The following is a 21,842-nucleotide window of genomic DNA, read 5'->3' on the forward strand; positions in this document are numbered from 1 at the left end:
TAAGTATTTTAAAAGCAGTTGGAAGAAACAGTTTCCAATCACTCCAATTCCAGCACATCTTTTAAGTTACAGAAAGACAAAAGAAAAAAAAAAACAAAACAAAACCAAACACCACTCAATATATGTCAATTCTACTACAAAGTAAAAGCATTACTGGACAACACCCAGATTTTCTTGATCTTATTTTACCATAAATGAAAAATGCAGGAGTTGCAATTTATGTTCTTCAACAGGATAAAACACAAGTGAAATGATGCTTAGGGAACACAATGGTCTTATCCAGTTTAAGAAATAAACCATTATCTTACATCAAGCTTTGCACAACTGTAAAACAGATCTGGAAACACATCCATGATTGTTACTCAAAGGTTTTTCAGCCCCATCCCCAACAAAATTTCTCTCCTGACTATCATATTTACCTTTGTATCACAAAATAATTTGATTTCAAAAGTAAACAGTATTTGGCATCCCAGTTTTAATTACAGTTTAACAGAGCTTCTTAATTAGCTGAGATATTTCATTTAGCTTTGATTCTATGCAATTATACACTCTCATAACCCATGAAAATTTGTAATTATCTCTAACCTCATTAATGAGGACTACTAAACTACAGTTCAGTTCATTTTTATGAAGTTTCCAGAAGAAATACAAGCTCCTCATACTGACTGCAGCTATTGAAAACAAGTGAAGGTTCCTACTCAACACTCAGATTTCACTGGGAAGTACATTCTCAATTATTCACAGCTAAAACTGCATTAGCATATTTACTTACTGCAGAGTATCTACTTAAAATTATTAGACATCTCCCTTGTTTTATTGCCAAAGATTTATTTCATGCCATTAGGTTCCCTAAAGGAATTTCCTTCCTCTTTCCAGGACTGCTTTACCTTAAGGATGGAGAGAGCCTGTATGTTTCTTCAAAATGAATACACAGTATGGATAGGACCTGCCTTGATCTTTGTATCAGATTGAGAAACAGAAAATACACATGATGCCTTTCCTACAAAAGGAATTTCTTTCACTCTTAGTCACCACCCTGCCAGCTCAAACAATTTTCTCAGATATACTCCCGATTTCTGTAAGGTCTGGCTACTGAAAAATTCACCTAAAATGATGCATAAACTACTGTCTGGCGAGGCATCCAGCATAGCCCATGAGACAGAATCTCTGCTCCAGTTCTCTGTCTAAATCTGTCCCTTGAGCAGATCACTGAGGGCTGTATCTAAGTGGCCACTGAAGACAGACCCTTAAGTTTGCCAGGCTAACATTGTCCTCAGAGTGACATTTGAATAAAAGAATTATGAAAAAGGGCAGATAGTTGTCTTTGTAGCTCTTTAGAGCTGTTTTCCTGTGCTAAACAACCTATTAAAATCACTCTTCTCTGTTCCTAATGTGAATTGGGGAAAGGCCTCAGGAGTACAACTTAAGAGGTCCTTTAACTCAGTGACACGGCTCAGGAAAAGCTCAGCAAGTCTCATTAGAAACTGCCAAATCAAACAGTGACAAATTTATTGTTTTCTTTCTATGATGACAATATGCCATTAAAGACAAAATTACATGCCTTCTGTGGAAGCCACACAGGATTAAATAAAGGAAGAAGGAAAAATACCACAGAATTCTAACTAAGCCTATATGCTTTTGTCTCAATTGGTATGTATAAGATTATATCTAAATTTTAATTAAAACAAAAAAGCTACATGTTTTATTTAATTATATGGTTTCCATGATTTTGCTCATTGATAAGATTTTTTTCAAAAGCAATTAAAAATTTACTGTTCACAGAATCACAGACTATTCTGAGTTGGAAGGGACCCACAAGGATCATCGAGTCCAACTCTTCCCTTCTACTATAGCAGGTAGAGCAGAAAACAGAGAGTACAGGATAGAACAGGGCAGAAATGTTACCAAATACAATGCAACACAGAACTTTCACATTTTGAAAGAGAGATGGAAGTACACTCTTGTGGTATGGTCACCAGAATTTATAGCCAGGAACACAGACCTCAAATTTCTGTAATGTTGAAGTTCTACTCTAAGCAACTGCTCTGTCATTAGATTTGACAACCACCTATATTACAAACCCTACTACAAACAAAATAAATTATAAACAAGATGTAATGCCAGGTCTTCCATTTCATCCTTCAGATAATTCCATAAAGTTTTTGATCTACTGAATTATATGGAGCAACAGCTTCATTTCTCTTAAAAATCTACTTCAGACATCAAGAACCTGGTTTTCAGGGTAACTCCCTTCCATCATAAAGACTTAGTCATGAATATTTTAACTAAAGCTATACCTAAGAATGTAATTCTACAAAAGACTTAGAAAATGAAAGATTTAACCTGTAATTAACATTATTTGATTCCTTCCTGCCCAAATTAAAATAAGGAAGAAATATTTCCATTCTTTTGAAGAGTCTTCAATGACACTAAGGAATTGGATCCACAGTCTAAAACCTCATTTAACTATAAACGTCGGTGACAAAACAAGCTTTTCCACCCACAAAGATGCTCAATTGAGCCTCTGAGCTAATGCTGCCAAGTACAAAAGATTTTCTGTTTCCTCACTATAATTTTCCCACATCAGAAGAAACACCAGAATAATTTTTGTCTGCTGTACCAAGTCTCTGAAGCTAAGAAATTATTAGGTTAACTCATTACTTTTAACTAATAAAAAAAGACTTTCAGTGATAACAGCCTTTTTTATCTTTCCAATTTTTATCTTGATATTTTTCAAGTGAGTCTTTAGCAAATTATCTTTCCCTACTGTGATATAGTTTTAAACATTAAAATACTAGTGAAAAGTGAAAACAAACCTGGCTGTTCTTCCTACTCTGTGGATGTATGTGTTTGCATCTTCTGGACAATCGAACTGAATGACCCAATTCACTGCTGGAAAATCTGTGTAAAGGAAAAAATATGCCAATATTTAAGCTCAATGTACACAAAATCCTCCTGTTCTACAGCAACATATTATTCTGAAGCATTAATTCCTGTAAGAACCATCATTTGGACCCATTTATAGTCACTGGTCCAACCTCTGAAATAAAACTAAAATCAATTGCATATATTAGCATACATAAACAATCATTCTCTTCAACAAATAAAGTTAAAATTAATTGTGTCTTCATTTCCTAAATTATGACAGTGCAATGAATGGAACATAATTTTACGCTTTACAAGAACAGACATGCTTTGTGTCACACAGATGATAAAACCCCACTATGTTTAACAACTAAGTAACAATATCTGACCCACTTTCCACTCACAGTATTAGTATTCGACACCACTGGGGTTTGAAGTCAGCTGTGGCAGGACAGCACTTCAGCTGTCACATACAGAAAACACTAAAGTCCCTCTCAAAGATTGGGGGGTGGGGGTGATCAAGTCAGACAAAGAAGTCAATACTGACTGTGAATGATATTATTAAAAAAGGCATTTTCTAACTGCTGTACTTCAGCCAGCAGCACCATGCTTTGCACTGGACTAAATTTGTGTTACTTCCTGACCAAGTCTGTAGCTACACCGTATTCCACATTTATACCCATACCCTAAAACCAACCAACCACTCCCAAATAAGATGCTCACTGGTGAGCACTCAGCAGTATAGAAGGTATGATAAACAGTTTTCATTTCTACCCTCAGTTTTTAGAGCACCTTCCTTCCTTTTGTAGCATAATGACAAAACCTCACATTTTGGATAATGGAGTCTGATATCTGAAAGAATGAGTGAACTTCTTAAAAGTCTTGTATCATACCTAAATGCCTCCCATCGTTAAGGAAAAAAAAAGTCCAAATAAGGAAATCATAATTCAGCAGGTAATGCCCAGAGGTAAGAAACTCTTGGCTCAAAATAGGTCCTATAAATATTCATGCATTTCCTCTCATCTACTTTTTTATCACTTTAATTGTACAGTCCTATAAAGCCATTCGTATTTCAGACATTAAAATTTCTTCTGGTTTTCATTTCTACATACTGGTAGGGTAGTAATTTTTCATATCCTTTGGAATAACCCACAGGATACAGGCATATCAGAAATACTTTAAGCTGCTAAAATCTTGCCTTACAGCATGTAGTAAGCAAATACATCACTATTTCCATACAAGGTAAGTTTTTCTGCGACAAGAAAAAATAAGCACAGATGGAGTGGGCCTCTTCAGTAAAGAAACAGCAGAACTCTAAAAGCAACTGTTTTTTGAGATACTCTAATGAGCAATGTACTGCTTCATTTTTCAGAAATCAAGTCGATCTTCAGAGTAAAAAGTATGATAAAGCCTCAACAGGGTTAGGTCATCACTTTGTGAACAACTATTGCTCCTGTGGGTACATACCCAGGCCACGAGCTGCAATATCTGTAGCAAAAAGTACTGCGGCCTTTTTCCGAACAAAGCAAGTGTAGACTTCCATTCTCTTCATCTGTTGCTGCTTGCCATGGAGTGCCAGTACAGGAAGACCAGGCTGAAGCTTACAGAAAACTCTGAACAGGTATTGGACCTAACCAAGAAATAAGGGGGGGGGGGGATTACCATGCACTGTTAAACTGGTTAAGATCATACATAGTATATAGCAACTGACTTGGTACATCAAATTCAACGAACTTCTTTCCACATCATAGACAAGAGATGCTATTTTGAGACTTTGTCAACACAGTCAGGTATTAAGGAAGATGAAATAAGCAACTAACTGTGGCAGAAGATTGGCACGTCTTTTCAGTACATTTCCTAAAAGAAACCAGAATAGGTAACTGCAAGAATGACTTGTGATGTGACTAGATAGGCTGTATGCAAGGGAGCAAAGTACCAGAAGTCCATTAGAAGGACTGTTTTTAGACAATACTGGAGAGGTGTTGTGTTCTACACTTGAAACTCAAAGCAGTCTACATCTGTCTATTGTTTCAAGCTTCAACAGCTTCTCTTACAAAATCAGCCTGTTTATGTTTACTCTTACATACAGTACCTATGACACAGCATTATTTTATAGCAGGGAGCCATCTATTTTTTGTAAGAAAATAGTTATGGAAACTGTGTATATTGCAGGAACAGCTGCAGCTCAGAGAATTTCTGTACAACTAAGCCTACCACTTCACTGTATTCTCCAGTCAACTGCAGAACAACAAAAACATTGTAACTTCTTATACAAGTGGAAGACTTGAATATTTACTAGACCACTGTAAATTTTAAAATATTTGATACATGCAGTAGTTATAGGTATAAATTCCTGCTCCACACAAGCACATATGTAACTCCAACAGAATGGTCCCAGGACATTTATACAAGCAGATAATTGAGGGATTACTTCCTATGTAAGAAAAACCATTCACTGTACAATGTAACAATCATAGTTTCTCAAATAGGCAGTCCTAAAAGCTTGTAAAGAAAGCAGGTACAACTACTGGAATACTTTGTAAGTTAACTACAAAAACGTGTCATGAGACAAAACCAAAATAGCTGGCCCGTAGTGACATTAACTTTTAGCATTCATTTTTAAGAGCTGAGTACACTGAGGTCTCCAGAACTTTCCTCCACTGAGCCTGGGTCGCCAAACATCACAGAAGCCAGGCCCTGCTTGACATGCCTACAGCAGTAGGTGTTGATTTTTCCCTCCAGTTTCCTGTTGCAAACTACCCAAGAATCTCACATCTCTGGTGCCCTGGCATCTACATTAGTATCTTCATTTTATTAGTTTTAAAATGCTATAGGGAGAAGAGGAAGAAAAAGCCATACCTCTTTACAGCTTGCAAAAAACACAATGCTCTTCTTTTTCAAATGAGTTCTCAGGAAAGAGTATAACATGTTTACTTTTTGCTGAAGTTCACAGACAACATAGTTCTGATCCAAAGTTGCTGGGGTACTAAAAAAAAAAAAAAAGAAAAAACCAAAGCAAAACTACACAAAAAAAGTATATTGAGATGCATCTACAAAGATGCCTGACCTTTCTTTTAAGTCAAGAGTGTCTTATAGATACTCAGAAAAAGAAGAAAATGAAAAGAGTCAGGCTGGAAAGTTCCCCTGTTTTGAGGAGTAAGTCTTAGCAGCTCCACTTCAAAGCTGTTCTTGAAAGATGAACCAATTTCCTTACTAAAAGCCAGTGAGGAGGCACAGATGACTTTTGACATTACTTCTAAATTTATTTACTACTAGCAAGGCAAACTCTTTCCATGTCTAAGCAGTGACATTCTAATTGTCTTGACTGAAAATGCAATTTTGTCTATTAGTCCTATTAAAGCATCATTTGTGCTTAAAGCAATGTCAAAGCAGAGTCTAATCATGCACAAAAAAAGAACACTGATGTACTTCTGATTACACTGACATGCAAGGTAACTTTCTAAAGCTCTGAATTGTCATCTTAACTCACATTTCTGTTCTTAATAAAATACAACAACAAAAAAATTCTTTGGCAAATTTGCCCTTGAAATGCATCTAAATGCTCATCTCTTACAGTGCCTCTGCTTCACCCTAAGCAGACCAAGGATATGCAAAATTACTTTTCTAAAGGTGGTCACCTGGGAGGACGAAATTACAAGAGACTCCTCCAACATTTATTCTGCTATTCAATTATGCCATAGCACTCTTCACTTTATAAGACTTTCAAAGGAAATTGCTTTCATAAGGCAGTACCCTATTACTACTAAAGCAGTAAATTGTAAAACAAATTAATACTTTCCTATTTTCTGATTGTTTCTCTGTTTGTTACCTTATTGCATTCTTCCAAATATTTAAAAAAATAAATGTACCTTAAAAGAGATTTCACAAAACATGCGAGATCTATGAAACAGATATTCAGTCAGTCCTCAAAATGAAGACTGCACATTAGGTTTATACATTCTCTTCTGCTAGGAAGATATTAACCACAGATTTTTTTCCTGGCAATCATGCTCATTTAAGATGTCTTTGACAGTACTACGGATTAACAAAAGGTATTTGCAATACAATACAGAGATAACCAAATCAAATAGCTAAAGATTCAACGTGATTCTGCTGAGCATTTTCCTGATGATTTGTTTGCTCTTGGAAAGCCATTTTTATCACTATGTTTCACCTTTCTCCTGTATCTGACATATGGAAATATATGCATATTCCATAGATGAGCAGAAAAAGAATCATCCATGTTCATAAGCAATTTGACACTCAGATGATCAAGCCCACAGAAATGCAAAATAAATAACGCTCTTCATTTAGATTTCACAAGAAAATGATGTGCCAAAAAGCAATGTGTATATTTCTTCATTTAGTTACACATTACATTTTTTGAGCCTTGTAGATCACATACTTCACTCCCAGCAATGGCGTTCCACCCTGTCCAAACTGTATGGCATGACATACAGGGCGTTTACTTTGTGCACACAGGCTTGGAGTTTTAAACATGCATAGAACACGCAGAACATCAGGAAGCACAAGACTTACTGCACCTGGATTACCCCCACATGCTTTCTTTTGGGCACCCAATACTGAACACACAAACAAGACTGCCATTCTACACCTTTTCAATAGCCCTTTTCCTTGAAAATCCAACTTCATCTTTGTGCAACAGACGTGATGCATTTCCACAGCAAGGAGGCACATGCAGGAGGCAAGGAAGGCAAACAAAAAAAAGGAGCAATTCAGAACTGAGTGTTGTTAGACCCAGGACGCTATTCCTTTCAAGCTATAATCTACTCTAGGGCTTCCTCACAAGGAAGAAAATTTCCAGTTTGAGCAGCTGCCTGAGGGGACACAAGACAAGCACAGGTTTAGACTGCCTGTAATAATTCAGTCAAAACTAGTTCCTACTTTTATCTGGAAATTTCTTGCTTTCAGGGAGGGACACAGCAGGATCAGACACTGCAGGAAGGAGGAGGATGCACAACACAACTTCTGGTTCAGGAATCTGACAGTCAGAGTAAGTAAGTAGGACCACTATCTGTTTAACCCCCCAAGCAAAAAAGGTCCCAACATACCTGAATTTGGCCTTCTCATGAACCCAAACATATTCTGGATCTTTCAGACTCAGCCGTGCAAGATCCTTCACTGACTTTGTTTGTGTGGCAGAAAAAAGCAAGGTCTGGCGTTTCTTGGGTAGATTTTCTATGATTGCATTCATTGTATCAGCAAACCCCATATCTAGAATTCTATCAGCTTCATCAAGAACTGGATTGAGGGATAAATTTGAGAAAATCTGTTTTAGATTTCATTATTAAAAAACCCCCTATATTAAATCCATATAATACAAAATTCCATCCATTCTTAAACTGCAGAGATTAATTTAATTATTGTATATGACAGGTGTCTTAGTTAGCACAGCCAGGACCACGTTATTATTGTGTGGTGTAACTAAAACTGTGTATTCTACACCCTCTATATCATTTCTAACAAACTGTTATCAATGGTTCATTTGCAGAGCTGCCCAAGGCACACTTGACCCTTCAGGCTACACGTTGGGTTTTAGAGGACCCTGTGAGAATAAGGTCTTCACACCAATGACTCAGGTGTGGTAACTCCCCTCTGGGGAGCATTAGCACCTTCACACTCAGCCTGAAGGGTCATGTCTGCTAATGGACCATCAAGGAGTCAAAAATTATCCCATGACTCACAGAGTCCATTGTGAAACTCCTGGCCCTGGGGGAGGTACTGGGCATTCCCATCTGAACCTGAGCATAATCTTGGGGTTTGGGGACTTCTGGTACCACTCATCGGATCCAGAGGAGGACCAGAATCTCGACAGGACTGTGACCACCGCTCTCAACCAGATTCCAACCATCATTTGCACTAGTAGGTTTTCTCCTTTCCTTTTACTTTGAACTAAGGGGGGCCATGTGGGGCTCAGCACAGGGGCTGACAAACACCATTCTGCTTGTGCCCCAGGTAGCTGTGTTATACTTGTGGTTTTTGTGGTTAAAACCAATTTTTCTTTGTATCATTGCATTTATTGTAATGTAACTCTGACTTACAATCTCTCTTTTTTTTAGTTGGGTTCATTTCTCCTGCCAGTTTACCATTAAACCAACACAACAGGATTCTCTAAATATTCATGTGTTTCATTTTTAAAAGAACTTTCAATAGAAATCACAGTATTTCCCAGAATCTATGCACTACAGCCCTCAGTTTCACACACTGAAGCAAAAAGTTCAGCATTTCAAGTAAACACTTCAGCAATTTGCAGACTCCCTGTCCTAGTAATGAAATAAAAGCACAGAACAAGAAACAGTGCTGCACCATTCATGACAGAGCAAAACAAACTCCCTTACTTAAGCTAAATTTACCATTGAATTTACCATTGAAATATAAACCGAGTAGCAGAGAGTTAAAGCTTTAAGGAAAGAGCCTGCATTTAATGCCATTTTTGTCTGACTGCCATGAATTGTACTAAGTGTAGCAAGCATAATTTCACATTTTATCAGCTTCATTAGCTTCTTAATTGCTTCAAAGTTCCTCAAGCTATGCTAAAGATTATGCAGTTCTTAGTGGCAGGCAAACCTTTTCATTACACTGAAAATTTTTGTTCAGGTTGGAAGGATGAAGAGAAACAATGTTAACAATGCTAACAAAACAATAAAAAGTGCAGAAATCTGTCTTAAAATACAAAAAAAATGTTTTCTAGAATTGGGCCAAAATATACACACTCCATTGAATATTCATTAGACTTAGTCGATTATCATGACAGGGGAAACACAAGAGCCATAAGGGGAAGGGAAAGCCCAGCCCATATAAAGGATTATATGGGACACTGCATTTGGGTTTGGGTTCCTTACTAAGTCACCTACTGGTTTTTGTCATCCTAAGGAAGGCATGCTCTGCAACTGCTCCAGAGAAGGTACACACAAGAAACGGGCTTTGCTGTTTTCTAATTTAATTTGGACATGGGTGAGTTTAAATGCCATTTCATCCATGCACCCAACAAGAAAAACTTTTTATCCAAGGAACGGCTCCACACAATTATGAACTGTTACAGAATGCTCCTGAATACTTCCAAGTACTTAAAAACCTTACTTAACATTTGCAGATCAGATGCATAGAAATATGAAGTTTCATCCATGTGTTGTAGAAGGCGTCCTGGAGTGCAAATTAGCATGTTTATGTGGTGGATTCTTTCAGATTCTTCTTTCAGATCCTGAAAAGGAGTTAAACCAGCTTAGCTCTAGTTCTTCACTCTAGAAGCCCAGTACCAGACACAGTCAAGACGGCTTAACCTATTGATAATTTTTAGAAAGAAGAGTTAAGGAGCAGCCTTTCCTCTTTCCACAGATATGTCACCATTTCTTCAGCATGCTCACACTTGTGGCCTGAGAAACATGTATTTCAGAACAATCTAAGTCAGGATAGTCCTGGAAGGCTTGGCAGGAAGGTCCATCCAGTCATGGAATCCAGGAAGACCGTAAACATGCAAAAGCTTCAAAAGACACAGAGTACACACGGGAAAATGAGTAGGTCGCTGATAAGTTCCCATTAACTACTCTCCTCCCTGACTTTCTGATCCCAGGGTTTTCTTCCTAAATAGCACTCCAGGTATGCTTCCATACAGCAAACTCCAAGAGAGGACATACCTTTCCTCCAATGATAAGGCCAGCTGAGAACTCATGATTCTTTCCCACTTTACGGAGAACCTTGAAGGTTTGATATGCCAGTTCCCGGGTCGGTGATATTATCAAAACCCCCAGTCCATCAGCTGAAGTCCACTGCTGGCGAAACAGGAGTTCCAAAGCCTGAAAACAATTGCCATATTAACAGTATAAAAACCTCAGAAGGAAATTGTGTAACAACAGGTTTGTAACAAAAGGCGCCATTAAGAAAAAAGACAAAGGCATGTTAATTGAAGTAATGACATGAAGAAACACCAGTGTATACTTCCCATAGTTTCATTATATATAAATTGTAATTAATGGTAACGATATTTACTGTTGCAAAGCTCTCCAGTACCAACCTATGACAGACAGAAACAGGTGGTAAATCATAAAAAGTTTATTGCACAATTAATCCTACTCTGCTAAATTCTGGAAATTAGGCCTTAAGCATTTACATGATAATTGAAATCAGTGTGGAAAAACATGAGAAATTTCCCTGCTCATCAAATTTTGCAGGACCATTAATTATTGAAGCTTTAATTCTGGCTATCAGCTTGAAGCACTATTGACATTATATACACAAAGCGTTGCAATTAAAGTTACATCCCAACCAGGATTATTTCTCCTCCTGTGAATTCACACTGCAGAAACACTGTCTTAGTCAGCTAAACCTAACACAAAGACTTTACAGGTATGAATATCTGAATCCTTCCAAAATACTGAGAGCTGTTAAGGATCCTTGCACAATTAATTTTTTTTCCACTCTGTATCTCTTCAGCTCCTCTCCTAGCACTCTTCTTCTCTAAAACTCTTTTAAAATAAGCTTTTTAAAACAAAGTACTTCTATGTATGTATGTATGGCCAAACTTCGCGAACGCAGATTTGGGCAGGGTTCTCCCCATGTGGGTGTGCCCTTCCAGCCTCCGCAGTGGATTTTTTAGGTCAGGCACAGCGTGTGCAGAACTGGCCCCACCGTTTCAGTCCTCAGGACCATCTGCCACGGCCAAGTGAGCTTGGACAGTGACAGTGAAGTCCTCGTGACTGTCACAGCACTCGGTACTAACCGGGGCTGACCTTACTGAGCATCCGAGATGTGACAGGATGGGATGGCAGGGAGGCATTGAACTGCCAGGGGACGGTCCCACTGAGACTGGAACTCAGGTCCTTGGCATTCAGAGTCCGGAGTGCTCTCCATTACACCACGGGACCGCCCTTAAAGTACTTTTACTCTTAGTTAATTGAGGAATCTCACTTTTGTTTCTCAAATTGACAAGACTATCCTTTGAAGCCACCTACAATTTTTTATTTTTCACTAATAAAAAATTATTCTTTTAAAAACCAGCAAAAAGCATCAATTTTCTTATCCATAGAGGGTTTTCAAAGCACTTACTACTGTTCCCACAGTTACTGAGAAAATAGGCTCCAAGAAATCTCTGCTTACAAAAATGCAAGTCACGTTTAAAACAAAGTAACTTCACAATCAAAACATTTATTTTTCCTTTCATCTAATCATAACATGACGGGGGGGTTATCCACTTACACATCCACTTTCAGCACACATCTCAGTTATCCTTTCACCTGGATAAATGCAGATCATGATGTTTGTGTAAAACTGTCAAACATATATATTCATGATAAGGGGGTTCAACCAGTTTTTCCACTTACACCCAGAGAAAATTTCCAAGGAGTTCACAAAAAACAACAAGAAAATGGAAGTACACAATCGCTAATGTTAACTTTGCTATATAAGGTCCAAATTCTAACATTTTAAAGAAGTGAAAACCACTCATCTGAAAAAAGTGTTAAGGAACTGAAGAAAATCCTCCATTCTACTTCATACACTTAGTTTTCAAATTTTAGAAGAACTGGACAACTAGAGTTGCACCAGGAACCATTCCTGAGAGAAAAACAAAGCCCTTCCCAAATCACAGAGGGTCTACTAGTGTAAAGATTAAAATAAAACTTCTAACTCTCGGAATATTCCTAGTTCGAAACACGCGCTCTTTCAGAACCTGAAGCAGCTTTATTAAATTAGTATCTTGGCTTTCTAAAAACACTTAGATCAGCTGTATTGTAACTTTTCTCTCAGGATTTATTAACCTAAGCTGTATGACATCAATACTTCATGGATAACTTGGTTTGAGTACAAATGGAAGGATGTAAATTACTTACTGGAATAATAAAAGCCAAGGTTTTGCCTGATCCAGTCTTTGCAGCTCCGAGTACATCTTTACCTTGTAAAGCCAAGCCTATGGTTTGCCTCTGGATCTCTGTTACCACACGATACTGAGCTTCCTGCAATCCTAGTATTTGCAGTGTGGGAAGAGAAGAGAGAGTGTGGGAGGGGAAAAGGAACAAATTTATTTTTGTCTTGCCCATGATTGTATTCCTCTGTTTAGAAAACACTGTACACAGCAATACTTAAATACTTATCTTACTTTAAAGCAAAAAAACCCATTCAGATGCAAATAAAACATACATTTGTTTTCACTTCTGTTATTTTCCAAAGAAAACTTCCATACTCACCTTTTAGAGTTTTTTTTGACAACGGAAAATCTGAAAATCTTTGGATTTCACTTGGATTTATCTGAAACAAAACAATTTTAATCAGTGTTTATAATCTGCCCATAACAGAGAAATTAAATAGCATTCTTTAAGTTGGTGTTAACATTAATATGTAGTAGTTCAGTACGACCTCAGCCAAGTTAGCCAGTCAGGCAATCAACACTAGTTTGATCTAAGCCGAACAACTGTTCTACCATAAGCTGTTCTGTGAGTTAATAATACACTTGAATAACTCAAGCTAACAGCACAATTTAAAGCTCAGATCATCATGAAATTACAGATGGAAATGAATCTCAGGAGGTCTCTGGTCTCAGCCTTACTAAAGCTCAGCTGTCCTTTTCCCATCTGTATTTTCAGACCCCTAAAAGCAATGAGGATGAAGTGTATTCCAGTTGCTGTATAAAACCGGACATCACTAAAGCAGGTAAGTGTTCTGCAGGGTAAGGGCCTGGTAAACAAACGCTTCAAGAAATAACTCCAGAGAAAAAAAATCTCTTTCCATCATTCCACTTCCTCATTTTGACAGTGCTAGTGTCAAGAATGTTTTGCATATATTTGTCATTAGGTTATGTGATTAAAGATCAAAGGCTGTGAACTCAAAGACAGTGGTGACCCACTATCACAGCACCCTGACTCAGGTGTTCCTTGGGACCACCACAGAGTAGTCAGCTCATGGGTTCTGGGTGAACCCCACCAAGGCATCAGCAGGGCTGCCCAGTGCCCAGAAGGCCCTGCAGAGTGGCAGGGATCAGTATCTGCAGAGGCACAAGACTCAGGGGGGCTGGGGAGGGGAAAGTATTTGAGGACATTGGACAGCCTCTTAGGAGGTGTTTTAAGGGGGCTGTAGAAATGTATAAGACTCATTACGGGATGCTTAGGGTAAGGATCGCAGGCAGGAAAAGGGAGGGATCAAGGCAGACTGGGGAGGAACCTGCATGAGAAAACAGAGTGAAAAGGGGATAAAAAGGGGCTGGTCTGGGTGACAGCTTGACTGGACAGTACACACTCCTCTGACTGCACCTTGTACCTCATCACCTCATGCTGCCCTACACTCTTCCTAAATATTCTTACACAATACAATTCTTTTTATTAATAGTAATAATGATAAAAAAGAATTTTCACACAGTTTCCCAACACATCAGCTAGGCTCTTAGTGCTTTTCATGAGCACAACTGGAAGGAAAGGACCATGTTAATGGCCCAACAGTTAAGCAATAAAGTCTCTGGATCAAGAGACAACAGATCACCTATGAACACATAACATAGAAAATGGTTCCACCATTTGGACCCACTGAAACTAAATTATTTTGCATCTATACTGCCACACATTTGCCATCACATGTCAACAAATGGAAAAAAAATCCAGTAACAAAGTATATTGATTATCTCTTCATTGTTCATTTTGTCTTTTTACCCACTACAGTCATTCTCACACAAGATATAGACAGGGAGGCAAGGTGAATCTTCTTGCAACCATCAGCCATAACATCCCTATTCCATGCCATACACATGACAATAGCACACACAGATCTAACCCACCCACAGTCTGCGTGACCGAGATCCCAGCCAGTGCTCTGCACAGACAGGAGCCTACCAAAGAAAAGAGATCTACCTCATGCAAAACTCACTGGAGACCGCTGAAGACCCAAGCAGGAGGTGCTTCCTCCCAGTCCCCACCCCAACTTTAACCAGATCCAGGGCAATACAGAAAAAACACTGGAGACCAAGTGGAAAAGCTTCTCACACATCAGAAAAGATCTTACGGGCTGAAAACAGAAAGCCAGGTGGGCATCCCCCTGAATGTTCACAGGCAGGAGATTCCTGAAGCTAGAGGACTATCCAGCGGATAGACTATCCCCTAGAGGACTATTAGGAACTATCCTAATACAAATACATGTTTACCCTGTCTTAATTCTAACAGGCTTCTCCGGGGACACCCCCTTGTCGCGGGGGAGAAGCTTGCGTGCCCTCATGAGATTGAGAGCTATGCTGGGAGGTGGTTTGTGCCACCAGTAGGGTCTCCCATGCCAGACAGGTCTCAGCTGAAGGGTCAGACAAAGTGTGTCCACAGGCAGGATGGGCTCGCTGGCCGTCTGGCAACCATCCTAGGAGAAGGACAACTCCAACCCCAAACCTGGGCAGATGGAGCTCATTTAGCCCTGTAAGGCCATCCATCTAAGAGAAGGATACTCTAACCAAACCTACGTCCTGAGGTATTCGCTGTCACCGTCCAAGCTCGCTAGGCCGTGGCAGATGAACCTTAGGAGTAAAGGGTGGGGCCAGTTATGCGCACGCTGTGCCTCACCTAAAAAATCCATTGTGCAGGCTTGAAGGGTTCACCCACATTGCAAAGCCCTGTAGCAACAGGTGAGGGTCGAAAACGGCAGGTGATAGGAAGCAGCTGGAAGCCGCAGACCCAACCCTGCATGTAGGCGGTTCAGGATATGGGTCATTAGAGACTTGACCCCGGAGATGACAGTCTCTTGTGGTAGCATCCTGAATGACCAAGCAGCCTTTTCTAGGGACAGCACTGCTTGCTCCACACAGAGAGGGGCCTAGCAAAGGTGGCCTAAACAAAGCTCATCTCCACACCCGGTTGGATAACCACGGCCAACCGGCATCTTCCATGCGGTCAAACAAAAACAAAGAGATTTCAAAGGCATACACCTGCCTGCAAAGGTGTGCTCAAACTAACACTCGCATGTTGGAACATCAGAACCATGCTTGATACTGGGGATAGTGGATGTCCTGAGCATCGTTCTGCTCTAATTGCCCACGAACTGTCACGGCTCAACATTGACATTGCTGCTCTCAGTGAAGTTCGTCTTCATGAGGAAGGCAGCCTTAAAGAACATGGTGCTGGCTACACACTCTACTGGTCAGGCAAACCCAAAACTGAAAGACACCTTTCAGGAGTTGGCTTCATGATTAAATACTCCATTGCCTCCAAACTTGAAAGTCTGCCGACAGGTCATTCCGATCGCATTATGTCCTTACGCCTCCCTCTACACAACAAGCAACATGTTGTTCTTTTTAGCGTATATGCCCCAACTCTCCAAGCTGACCCAGCGGAAAAAGACAAATTCTACACAGACCTGCACCACCTCACCCAAAATGTTCCTGCAGATGATAAGATCATAATCCTTGGTGACTTCAATGTCAGAGTAGGTAAGAATTCTGAAGCCTGGAAAGGAGTCCTGGGCAAGCATGGTGTTGGAAATTGCAACAACAACGGACGCCTCCTGCTAGAGTTTTGTGCAGACCGGCAGCTCACCATCACCAACACTATCTTTCAACAGAAAGACAGCCTGAAGACAACCTGGATGCATCCTCGATCCAAGCACTGGCACCTCATTGACTATATCTTAGTACAACAGAGAAATGTCAGTGATGTCCGTCATACTCGAGTGATGCCAAGTGCAGAACGTCAAACAGACCACCGCCTTGTGCGCTGCAAACTTAACCTCCACTTCAAGCCCAAACCTAAGAGAGACAGCTTCCAAGTAAACCTTCAAACTAGACTTAAAGATAATCCCATAGATCCCTCTCCTGAAGCGCTTTGGCAACATATTAAAAGTTGCATCCTGCAGTCCTCTGAAGAGTCCCTAGGGTTCTCCTCCAAGAAAAACAAAGACTGGTTTGATGAGAACAATCAAGAGATCCAGGAATTGCTGAAGAAGAAGAGAACTGCTCACCAAGCACACCTTGCTCAGCCATCTTGCTATATAAAAAAAGCCGCCTTTCGTCTTGCATGCAGTAAGCTCCAACAGAAACTTCGAGACATCCAGAACAAATGGTGGCTCGACCTAGCAGAAAAGACACAACTATGCACAGATTTGGGTGACCAAAGAGGATTCTATGAGGCCCTGAAAGGAGTGTACAGACCCACTCACCAGGTTCAAAGCCCCCTACTCAGTGCAGATGGTCAACTGCTTCTAACAGATAAAACCTCCATCCTGAAGCGATGGTCTGAGCACTTTCAGACTCTCTTCAGTGCCAACCGTGTAGTCCAAGGCTCAGCAATTCAGCACATAACACAACAACCGGTGAAACATGAATTGGATGCAGCCCCTACTATGGAAGAGATACTCAAGGCCATACAACAGGTGAAAACTGGCAAGGCAGCTGGGGTTGATGGAATTCCACCTGAAATCTGGAAGCATGGAGGTCAAGCACTCCATGCCAAATTCCACGAGCTTGTTGTGCATTGCTGGGAACAAGGGGAACTACCACCAGATCTCCGTGATGCAGTCATTATCACCCTGTACAAGAAGAAAGGAGAAAAATCAGACTGCTCAAATTACCGAGGTATTACTTTGCTCTCCATTGCTGGTAAAAATCTTGCAATACTACTTCTGAACAGATTAGTACTCACTATCGCAGAAGATCTTCTACCTGAAAGCCAGTGTGGTTTCAGAGCCAATAGGAGCACCACAAACACATGGTGTTTGTTCTCAGACAACTGCAAGACAAGTGTAGGGAACAGAACAAAGGTCTCTATGTAACCTTCATTGACCTCACCAAAGCTTTCGACACTGTGAGGAGAAAAGGCCTGTGGCAGATTTTGGAACGTTTAGGATGTCCCCCCAGGTTCCTCAAAATGATCATCCTGCTACATGAGGATCAGCGTGGACAAGTCAGATATGGCAATGCACTCTCTGAGCCCTTTCCAATAACCAGTGGTGTGAAACAAGGTTGTGTTCTTGCACCAACTCTATTCACAATCTTCTTCAGCATGATGCTCCAAAGAGCCACAGCAGACCTTGATGAAGAAAACAGCATCTACATCCGATATCGTACCGATGGAAGCCTCTTCAACCTAAGGCGACTGAAGGCCCACACCAAGACCCTGAATCACCTTGTCCGTGAGCTGCTTTTTGCTGATGATGCCGCCCTCGTTGCTCACACAGAAGCAGCTCTGCAGCGCTTAACATCCTGCTTTGCAGAGGCTGCTGAGCTTTTTGGGCTGGAAGTCAGCCTGAAGAAGACGGAAGTTCTCTACCAACCTGCACCTCAAGAAGTCTTCCATCATCCTCACATCACCATAGGCAGTTCAGAGCTTAAGTCAGTCCAGCAGTTCACCTATCTGGGAAGTATCATTTCCTCAGACGGTAAGATTGACAAAGAGATAGACAACAGGCTAGCAAAGGCATACAAAGCCTTCAGAAAACTCCATAAAAGAGTCTGGTCTAATAAACACCTGCAGAAAAGTACAAAGATCAGTGTCTACAGAGCCATTGTACTGTCTACTCTTTTATATGGGTCTGAATCCTGGGTCATCTACCGCCACCACCTGCAGCTTCTCGAACACTTCCATCAGCACTGCCTCCGTTCAATCCTAAACATCCACTGGTCTGATTACGTGACCAATGTGTCTGTTCTTGAACAGGCAGGGGTCAGCAGTATTGAGGCCATGCTGATGAGAACGCAGCTGCGCTGGGCAGGGCACGTCTCCAGGATGGAGGATCACCGTCTCCTGAACATTGTGCTCTATGGTGAACTTGCCACCGGCTGCCGCAAGAGAGGAGCCCCAAAGAAGAGATACAAGGACTCCCTGAAACAACACCTCAGCCTTGGCCATATTGACTGCCACCAATGGTCCACTCTGGCCTCCAATCGGGATTCATGGAGACACACCATTCACGACGCTGCTGCTTCCTTTGAGAATGCACAGAGAGTCAGTCTTGAGGAGAAAAGACAACGCAGAAAGAACCGTTCCTTGCCAATGTCACCTAGGGAGACGTTCCGTTGTGCCTTTTGTGACTGGACCTGCCTATCCTGTATCGGCCTTTTTAGCCACCAGCACGCTTGCAGCAAGCGTGGGTAGTGCCCTTCTCAAATCTTCGTTTGCGAAGCCTAGCCATGATGATGAATTCTAACAGGCACATGCCTGACTGCTAACAGTCTCTTTTGTTCAACCTCTAAAAACACACATAAACACAACCTCCCCCTATCCAGTCCTTACCTATGCTGCCCCAGGGTCCACAGAGACACAGGTTTTTTCATTATCATCATCTTCCTCACATGAATCCAGACCAACTAAGGATATATGACAGGGTCAAGCATTGAAATGGGCTGCACATGAAGAGATGGAATCAGCAGCCCTGGACATGTTCAAAAAACATGTGAATGTGGCACTTGGGGACACGGTTTAGTGGTGGCAGTAGGTTAAGAATTGGACTCTATGACCTTAGAGGTATTTTCCAACCTAAATAATTCTATGATTCCATTAATAGGGGCCATGCTAAGCCATTCAGTCTCACAGATTAAAAGAAAAAAATATAAAAAATCCAGCATTTTCTCCAGCTGATGATTCTGGTGATCCACCTCCTACCTCTCTATATGTCCACACCATTTACATGTAATTTCAGTACACAGGAGCAACATACCACTTATGCTTCTGCTCACATGTGTCTACTAGGTTAGAGGAAAAGTTATCCCCTAAACTTGACCATTTCATCTATGAGAATACTGCTCAGAGTATGAAGTCCAGTGATGGGACTCCAAAACAAGAGATAGAGAAGCAGGAATAGCCAGATATTGCCATAGTACCCTAAGGGAACACATATGGTATTGCATATGGTATTATCAAGTAAATGCATGCTATTATTAAAAATGTAGAAACTATTAGGGCCTCTCAGCATGCAAAATTAATTTCAATACACAACTCCTTGTCTGTATTGAAATACACAGAAACACAAAGCAACCTATTGTATATATACTGCAACTTAGTATACAAACAATCAAACCATAACACAGCCTTTGCCAAGTTTTTCCCTCTTGCTCAGACATGGACCCTCCAGAGACCATGCAGAGGCAACAGTCTTAAAGTCTAGATTGGAAGAAACAGTCTAACAGTACTGTAGTAATGTAGGAGGTTTTTCATTCCATGACACACACCTACCAGTGGTCATCCCACTCAAAAAGTACAAGGTTTAACAATTCCAGCTGTAATCGTGAAAACTAAGTCCTCTACTTCTACTGTGAGTAGGAAGATATTACCTAAACAAGTTAACTCAAAATTTACGCACAACAGAATATATTAATCATTCACGTAGTTACAATCTTTAATTTTTATTTTAAAAAAAAGCCAGTGAATTATAAGACTCTTTTTACCACCCTGAGAAATAATCTGTAATTCAAAACAGTAACATGACCATCTTTGGAAACTTACCATTTGCTTTCAAACAGTAAAGCAAGCGAAGCTTACGGATAGTAACTTGCTGAATATCAACCAAAGGAGCTTCATGGTGACCTCTTCATGGTAACATACGTGTTTCTTCTACACCTCTTGTCATTACCTTCTGCTCAATCACATTACAACCACCAAAAAGCGATTACCACCAGCTACGCCGAGCGTTGTGTAACCAAGCAGAACTGCCATGACGCTCCCCAGCAGCAGCTACAAACTCATCAGAAGTTGGCAGGAGGCAGAGCAGCATCGCAGGCAGCGCGTATCTAACCCATTATCCACAATTACAATACTTTCTGCATATCAGTACATTTCAAAAGCCGACTGTCTCCCACGGGAACTCAAGGGAATCTGGGTGACAAAACCAACACCACTGACTTCAGCTCTGGTATTCAAATAGCTATTTCCTGACTTGAGGTTAAACAACACACTTTTCTAGTGCGATGTTCGCCTGTCAGGCATCTTCTAAGGAGACAAACGTGTCCCATCTCCAACATGGGGACACCCTGCCTGGTAAGAAGGGCCAAACGCCACTGGATATACCACCTGCTTGAGTTTCCTCGTCCTCCTAAACTGCACTCCCAACCACTCACTCCCCCAGGAGAGTCCCACTCCGCCCGGCTCCACAGCCAGCCACCTCCACCTGAACCACTGGCCCTGCGGCTGCTGCCCCTCCTCCTCTACCTGAGGGAGAAGGGAAAAGAAAGGAGCACCATCCCTGCCTCGTGGAGGTAAAGTCCCCTCCGCCTGCCACAGCGCAGTGTCACCCGACACCGCTGTGACCCACAGCTACCGCCGACATCCAGAAGGACAGCCCTGTCCGTGCTGAGGCCTCCCCACCCCTGCCCAGGACCTAAACACGGATACAACCCCCTCTCTTCCCAGTGCCACCCGCAGACAGGCCACACGAGCAGAAGAGTCGCTTTTCCGCAGGACAGCCGTGCCTGCCCGCCCGCCCGCCGCCCTCCTGCCCCGCACAGCCCGTGGGACCGGACCGGCCGTACCTCGGAGTAGCGCTGCACCAGGCGGCCGATGTTCTCCCGCTCCACCTGCCACTCGGGCCGCTTCCTCTCCTTGCGCTGCAGCCGCAGCCTTTTGGTTCGGCGGGTGTACTTCTTCTTCCAGCGCTCGAAGCTGCGCACGGCGTCCATGGCCGCGGGTGTCCCTGTCCCGGCCCCGCCGCTCCCCCCGGTCCTGCCCATGCTGTTGCCGCTGCTGCCACGCGGGGCCGGCGCAGCCCGAGCGCGTCACTCGCCGCGCGCCGCACGGGGCGGGGCCGGCCCGCATGTGCCCCGCCCTTGGGGGCGCGGAAACGTCAGCGGAGACATCGCGGGTCGCGTAGTGCAACCCAACGAATGGTTGGTTGCTGTCGCTCATTTTTGTAAGAAATCATGGACTTGTGGGGCGGTCCCGTGGTGTAAAGGAGAGCACTCTGGACTCTGAATCCCAAGGACCTGAGTTCCAGTCTCAGTGGGACCGTCCCCTGGCAGTTCAATGCCTCCCTGCCATCCCATCCCGTCACATCTCGGATGCTCAGCAGGGTCAGCC

General features: G+C 41.7%; 1 protein-coding gene across 1 annotated transcript in view; it reads right to left on the reverse strand.

Annotated features, from left to right (window-relative positions):
* The window catches only part of DDX10 (DEAD-box helicase 10), a 168,255-nt gene extending 146,733 nt beyond the window's left edge, over window positions 1-21,522 (reverse strand). Inside the window, exons 1-9 of the mRNA XM_071554622.1 lie at window positions 21,299-21,522; window positions 13,065-13,125; window positions 12,711-12,841; window positions 10,521-10,679; window positions 9,967-10,087; window positions 7,938-8,127; window positions 5,725-5,851; window positions 4,333-4,495; window positions 2,817-2,901 (exon numbers count right to left, since the gene is read on the reverse strand). Of these exons, the coding sequence (XP_071410723.1) occupies window positions 2,817-2,901; window positions 4,333-4,495; window positions 5,725-5,851; window positions 7,938-8,127; window positions 9,967-10,087; window positions 10,521-10,679; window positions 12,711-12,841; window positions 13,065-13,125; window positions 21,299-21,496 (1,235 nt within the window). The 5' untranslated portion in view covers window positions 21,497-21,522. The remainder of the gene's footprint in view (window positions 1-2,816; window positions 2,902-4,332; window positions 4,496-5,724; window positions 5,852-7,937; window positions 8,128-9,966; window positions 10,088-10,520; window positions 10,680-12,710; window positions 12,842-13,064; window positions 13,126-21,298) is intronic.
* Window positions 21,523-21,842: the final 320 nt, after the last annotated feature.

Source organism: Pithys albifrons, chromosome 1, assembly GCF_047495875.1.
Source record: "Pithys albifrons albifrons isolate INPA30051 chromosome 1, PitAlb_v1, whole genome shotgun sequence".
In the NCBI taxonomy this organism is placed as follows: Eukaryota; Metazoa; Chordata; class Aves; order Passeriformes; family Thamnophilidae; genus Pithys; species Pithys albifrons.